The following is a 7271-nucleotide window of genomic DNA, read 5'->3' as shown; positions in this document are numbered from 1 at the left end:
CGACTGTTGAAGAGTATTTCTTTTCTTATCCCCCTTCCCCCACCCCCCACCCCCTTTTCCACTTCTCCACTTCAGACCCGTAGTATATTATTCTTTATTCTGTAGCGGTAACCGGAATAATATAACAATTACTTGGTACGCAAGGGACAGGACGCTAGTCCATCGCAGATTACTTTCGGGCAGATATAACCAATCCAGCTGCCCAGTCACTTTTAGGTATACAGAAAGATGGGGATTGGAAAAATAATCTTAACTGCACCCAATATTGGTCTCCTTTCCATTTGAGACGAGTGCTCTACCAACTGAGCTAACGCGAACGCCTTAATCCCTCTAATAACCTCGTGTGGCTATGTGGTCTTGTGATATGACCTGTCCCCGCGGAATTATGCCATTTTTGGGGCAAAATTATGCCAATATTATGCAAAAAAAAAGGGCAAATTATGCCATAAATTATGCCAAAAATGCAACATTATGCCATAAATTATGCCAAACATCCGACATTTTGTAACGTGGTAATGTAAATTTATAAGCTGAGAGAACAAGTAAATCAAATCAACATTAATTCACAATACGATGACAACATTATAAATGACTAACTAAATCTAATCACAACACTGGTGATAACGTTTAGGCATGCAACAGGGTGGTGAGAATAACTCAGACATAAAATTGTATTTTGAGTTGGATGTCATTTTGTAATTTATTAAATGGTTGTCTAAAGCTAAAAAGAAATTTAAGAAATATTACATGTACCACTTACAACAGAGAATCAATAAAATTGTTATAAAACATGAAAACAAGACCCTTGAGGTTATCCTCACTCAAAGATCGTCTGCGGTCTGAAAAGACCAGGTTGTACAATGAAAAACTTCGCTCTGCATCAGCTGAATTCACAAGAGCATAATATACTTTCGTGCACATTTTGACAGCTGAGGCAACTCATCTGCCTTGCTGTTCCAGAATATAGTGAGGTCCACTGGCAACCCCCCAGACACTTTAACCGCTTGTGGTCCCACAGTTTCCCTGTACCAGTGAAACTCACTCTCTGGAACAGCAGACAAACCAGGCAGAGCACTCTGTAAACGGTCATTGTTAAAGTCAAATGTCACCAGTCGAGTTGGATCAAAAAATTGAATTTGCTGTAGAAATTCAACTGCTGGTTGGCCATCTGGGGTCATATACTTATCAACCTTTTCTGACACTGAAGAGACAGCTTGGCAGTATCGGTCCTGCAGAGCCAATTTGTCCTTTGAGGGCAGGTCTTCTGGGAAATGCTTAGATGCTTCCCTCATGCTGACTCCACAGCTTCTAAAGGAGTACCGCAAACTTTCAAGTTTGGACCATGCCTGGATTTGAAAAATAGAAGAAAGAGAGAGAGAAAAATGGAATCATGAGTATGCTTTGTTGGTTGGCTTACACGAAGTATAAAATAGAATGAAAGTGATGATTTTATTGTTGGTAAGAACACAGGCAACTTTTATCAGACTTTATGTGTTAAATATAGTTTCCTGTGATTAAGGCAATGACGACCATTATGACTAGAGTAACGATTTTTTTTAAAACTCAAAGAGGGAGGAGTGATGTGTTAAATCTTAGACTGGACTGAGTTGATACTATACAACAGAGGAAATACAAAAAAAAATTCTTAAAAAAGCAATACATTCATAATTATGTGTTATAGGCAAAATAGACCTGCTGAAATGAAAGCGCCTTACCTTGACAGCAACTGTTGATTGACTTTGAAACAAGTCTGTTGCGTGCACAAAGACTTTGCACTTTTCAGAGATGAAGTCCATTTCTGCTTTAATTTGTATTCTGATATCTGCAGACAGGCCGGCCAGGTATTAGAGTGAGTCACAATATGGCACTTTAGAGTGGGCTACCTCTGCTTTAATAGGATAACCAAACGCCGGTTTTCTTTGAAAACGAAAATACAAGGCCAAAATTTTCGGCAAAAAAGAGCCAATTTTTTTTTGTTTTTATTTTTTTTTTTTGCTAACGGATGCGGAATCGGATGCGGAAGGCCTCAGGATGCGGCCGCATCGGGTGCGATGCGGCCGCATATTCCTGTGGGGACAGTATGACACTCGCTTTCGGATCGGAAGGTCCTGGGTTCGAGCCTCGCGCTCGGCGTATAGTTGAGTCCTTTGAAAAGGAAAAATTGTAATATCGCCTAACAGGCGGCATGTCCCGTCCTACATGTTATATTATGTTGCTGTTGACCAGGGACCCTTGTAAAGCGCTTTGAGCACATTTAGTGGATATTGCGCTATATAAAGCTCAATTCTTTTATTTTTTTAAAATATATTTCTTATTTCAAATTCCTAATGTACCTTTAGAAAGTATCCAAGGGAGACGCACTGGGCTTGACAGAGTCCTCTTACAACATCTCTCTCGAATACTGGATTTCCCCAAACAGCTTGAAAAAAGGCTACAAGCAAGACATGTATGGTTATCCAAAGCAAAAACTTTGACGTTAAAAATCCACAGGAAGTTGTTTTCATTCTTAGAGCACCATAGAGTTATAGAATTCACATCGATGTCCTGTACACATTCAACTTTCGAAATACACCACCTGGAATTGTTGTCATTCTTAGCGCAACATAGAGTTATAATAATATTCACATTGGTATTCTGTATATATATTTGACCGTAAAAATCCACAGGAAATTGTTGTCATTTTTTGTCAGAGCACCGTGGAGCTATAGATTTTACATTTATATTTTGTATAGTTTTGACTGTAAACATTTGCAAGAAGTTGTCATTCTTAGGGTACCATAGATCATAGAATTTGCATTGATGTCCTGTAAACATTTGACTGTTGAAATACACCTGAAATACTTAGCACATCATAGATTTAGCGAATTCACATTGATGTTCTGGCTGGTTGTGACGTAAAGATTCACAGGAAATTGTTGTCCTTATTAGAACACATTAGCGTTATAGAAATCACATTGATATTCTGCGTAGCTTTGAGAGTAAAACTTTGCAAGAAAGTATTGCCAGTCTTATCGGAGCATACCTAATAGAATTATAAAATTTCCACTGATGTTCTAGTTGTTACCGTGATGAAATATCGTAAATTTTAATTTCTTTATAGAATTTTACCAAAACTTTGTATTCTTTCTATCTGTACAGAATAGATAAACAAGGACATCGAGAGAATCATGGAAATGTTACTTTGAAGATGTTTTTTTCCCTTCCATTTCAATATCCTTATCTTTTAGGTGATAATTTCATGACGTCATTTAAAATGTTTCAAAAACACAAATTATGATACAAGTATTCAATTACAAGTGAGTTAACCAAGGGAAAATACAAATAGATACCTACCCCTCGCGTGTAGAATAAAACTTATTTAACTTTTTATTTCTTGAAATGATGTGTTTTGGCCCTGCAAAAGTTTGCGAAATTGACATAAAAGCTCATAAGCCTAAAGTATCGCCTAAGAATTTGAAAAGGTATCGCTATACTCAAACACAAAGATTTAAAAATAAGAACAATTGCTTTTGATCTCGAGATAAGAAATATTCAATATGGCCAAATTTTATAATAATAATAATAATAATTAATAATATTATTATAACATTTCTTCTCTAGGTGTGCAGTCATTTCTTTCTCGGCAATGAACGTAAAGATACCAGCACCATTGTCGGGATAGGCTTGCTTTGTGTGTCGATTTCATTCATAGATAAGAACAAAAACCCGATGCTGTTTTCCCACAGTTAGATAGATGTACATAGACTCAAAGTGAATGACGAACTTATGTCAGTGTTGCCAGATTAATTTAGCAAAATTAATAAGCCAAACAAGTCGGGAAAATTCATAATGGCTTTAAAAATTGCCTATTTCTTTTCAAGCATTACTTTTGTTGCCGCATACGAAAAGTGGAAATAGAGCTTTCTTATCTGATCCTGCTAAATGCCCGAATGTCTTGATTTGATGAAAACATTTCCTTCCAATTTAAGTTGAGGGGTTCGCATTTATAGTGGCTTTACAATTAAAGTGATTTGTTTAACAAATAAGTAAAATAAAGTATTTTTTCAAAATGTCACTATAGGCCAAAATTTCTCCATCTACTTTTTCAGAGTCTAAGATTTTAGAATTTGGCAATAATAGCGCTGATCTGGCAAACCTTCTTATTATGAGAATTGCGACAACACTTTGATGCATAGAGCATAGACTATCAAAATAACACAGATAAATTAATAGATATCACCCAGTTATTTTTTGTGACAACATAAAGTGTAACCAATCGTCTCAGAATGGTGTTATGTGGATGTGAACCTGAAACTGAAGAATGAAACTGTAAATGGATATTAAAGTCTTCATGTGTCACTCTCCATAATAAAAAAGTGTTCACAGCTTTCAAAACTACCAACTTCACAATCGGCCACTTTGTTCAGCTTGACCCGTGGTTGTTGTTATAGCTTTCATAAACATAAACAAAACAACGTGTTCACATCATATCAAGATATCCATCCAATCGTTGGACAGAAACAAATCATGGGATCGGTGTCTCGACAAAAACCTGAATATGGATCGCTTCCATTGTCTTTTCTTATGGAATAATATATACCTTGGCCGAGGATATAACCACCTATTTTGCCCCTGATATCAACCGATTGAACAAATGACCCATAGCCGTTCATTTTTTATGTGACGTCATATTTGGCTCAATTAAACTTACACAAATACTCTGTAAACCAAAAGTTGAAAATGTTAATTCTGTCAAATTTTGACAAAAGTTATGGCAGATCAAAACGGCTGCCTCCATGACTGTTCGTCAGCGACAGAGAGCTGTCATTAAATTTCTTGTTTTCGAATAAAAAACCTCGAGTAACATTTTCAAACACCTTGGGGAACGTTTATACAACTCATGCATTTTGTAGAGGCAGTGTTTTTAGTTAGGTTGAATGTCTTTTTCGTCATTTAGAAGAAAATGAGATGCAATCCAATACCTAATCTGACATCCCCTCAACCATGTATTTATCTGACAAACCTTCTAATGGCGCCCTCCAAGGAATGCCATCTCATTGAATAAAATAAAGACAGAAGCACTGATTAGATCTGGCAGAAGAACTACTTGTCATCAGATTGCAGGTGACCTTGAAATCAGTCATGGAATTGCCCATCAACTCGTCAAATCCTTGGATTTCTCAAAGGTCTGCGCTCGTTTGGGTACCCAGGCATTTGATCAAGAGCGGGAAAGGGTGTATAGATAGTATGCAGATGACGTCACTCAGGCCTTTGTTATTGTTTTTGCCATCCGCGTTTGTGAGTTGTTCTCACTAAACTGTATTAACCAGACTATAAAAGTTCATGGTTACAGAGAGTTTGTGTGTTGGTCCGTTATACTTCCGGATGGCAATGTTGTGAACTCCTTGGCCAAGCGCATTCTATCTATAGCTGCTCCGAGCTTTCCGGCTAAATGGGAGAGGTGACAGATATCTCAGTAGAATAATTACTGAATGTGATATACGAGTTCATCATACGAACATGAGTCTAAGAGGCAATCAATGGAATGGCAACATCTTTCCTCCCCAAAGACCGAAAACTTCAAAACTGAGAAATCACTGGGAAACGTATACGAACAGTGTTTAGAGGTGTAATCCTTGTTGATTTCCTACCGCTGAATGCCATTGTCAACTCTGTACGGCACATAATATAGACCATGAAGCAACAGAAAGCAAGAATTCTTCGAGTTTAGATCGGATTTGGAGACGGATCGATTACTATCTTTTCATGAAAATGCCCTTCCACTTCCACACACATGCCCAGGAAAAGGGAGGTAATCATAGAATTTTGATGGACATCATTGTCTCACCATCTCTATTCACCTAACTTGACAAATTCGGATTATTATCCCTTTGGTTCATTGCGCGGCTATGTGGTCTAGTGGTATGACACTCGCTTTTGGGTCGGAAGGTCCTGGGTTCGAGCCTCGCTCGGCGCATGGTTGAGTCCTTGGAAAAGATTCTTTACTCACATTCTCTCACCGTAGTCAGGTGTAAAATGAGTACCTGGCCAATAACAGTGTGTCTCTGTCGGAAAAAAATTGTAATATAGCCTAACAGGCGTTCTACAAGTTTTGTGTTTCTGTTGGCTATTAGGGACCCTTGTGAAACGCTTTGAGCACGTTTAGTGGATATTGCGCTATATAAAGGCTCAAGTTTATAAGAAGGGATCGAGGGGATGTTGCTTTAAAGATAACGAAGAAACCAAGACAGTAGTGAAAAATTGGCTCAAAGTTCAGCCTGCTAAGTTTTAGGAAGGACGGGATACACACCCTTGCAAAAAGGTGGACTGTGGCGCTCGAGAGAGGCGGAGACTATAGATAGTATGCGCTTGGCTAAGAAGCTCATAACATTGCCATCCGGAAGTATAACGGACCAACACACAAACTGTGTGTATCCATGAACGTTAAAAGTCAGGGTAATACAGTTCAGTGAGCATTACTCATAAACGCGGATGGCAAAAAACAATAACAAAGACCTGAGTGACGTCATCTTCGAACTATCTATATTAAGTAGCATTCTACTAAGTTAATACCAAGCTTTAATTTGGGGTATTGACTCGGTTTTAAAGTAATAAGCAGAGTCCCATTACTTCTTGACTCAGATTCGTATATTCACATCTTGTTTTTAAAATCTTATAGATAGTATGCAGATGACGTCAATCAGGCCTTTGTTATTGTTTTTGCCATCCGCGTTTGTGAGTTGTTCTCACTAAACTGTATTAACCAGACTATAGAAGTTCACGGTTACACAGAGTTTGTGTGTTGGTCCGTTATACTTCCGGATGGCAATGTTGTGAACTCCTTGGCCAAGCGCATTCTATCTATATTAAGTAGCATTCTACTAAGTTAATACCAAGCTTTAATTTGGGGTATTGACTCGGTTTTAAAGTAATAAGCAGAGTCCCATTACTTCTTGACTCAGATTCGTATATTCACATCTTGTTTTTAAAATCTTATTCTGTTCAAATCAGTAAAGAAAAGAAAACTGTCAAAAGAGTTTTAACTAATTTTGACTCATTAAAAAAAATTAAGAGATCGGGGTTTTGAGGGTGATGTCACCCATTCGAACTTTAACCACGCTTACGAAACGCCGTACTGCTGAACCACGGCAAATAAGGGTTTCCTACTCTTAATTTTAAATGAGAGCGACCTATATTACCTTTCCATGTGCTCGAGGTCATTGGTCACATTGAAATATGTGCTCAAAATGACCCGCATAGTGAAAAGTGTTCACAGTTTGAGAAATATCCAA

The 7271-nt window shown here is 37.8% G+C and overlaps 1 protein-coding gene across 1 annotated transcript in view; it reads right to left on the bottom strand.

The window, feature by feature from the left end:
* The window catches only part of LOC144962501 (uncharacterized), a 43513-nt gene extending 39880 nt beyond the window's left edge, over positions 1-3633 (bottom strand). Inside the window, exons 1-2 of the mRNA XM_078895498.1 lie at positions 3588-3633; positions 2334-3130 (exon numbers count right to left, since the gene is read on the bottom strand). Coding sequence (XP_078751624.1) covers positions 2334-2504 — 171 coding nt within the window. The 5' untranslated portion in view covers positions 2505-3130; positions 3588-3633. The remainder of the gene's footprint in view (positions 1-2333; positions 3131-3587) is intronic.
* Positions 3634-7271: the final 3638 nt, after the last annotated feature.

Source organism: Berghia stephanieae, chromosome 1 (assembly GCF_034508935.2).
Source record: "Berghia stephanieae isolate SIO BIC M18660-M18661 chromosome 1, UCSD_Bste_1.3, whole genome shotgun sequence".
NCBI lineage: Eukaryota > Metazoa > Mollusca > Gastropoda > Nudibranchia > Aeolidiidae > Berghia > Berghia stephanieae.
Note: the sequence above shows the minus strand (reverse complement) of the source record. Positions and strands in the feature narration are given on the sequence as shown.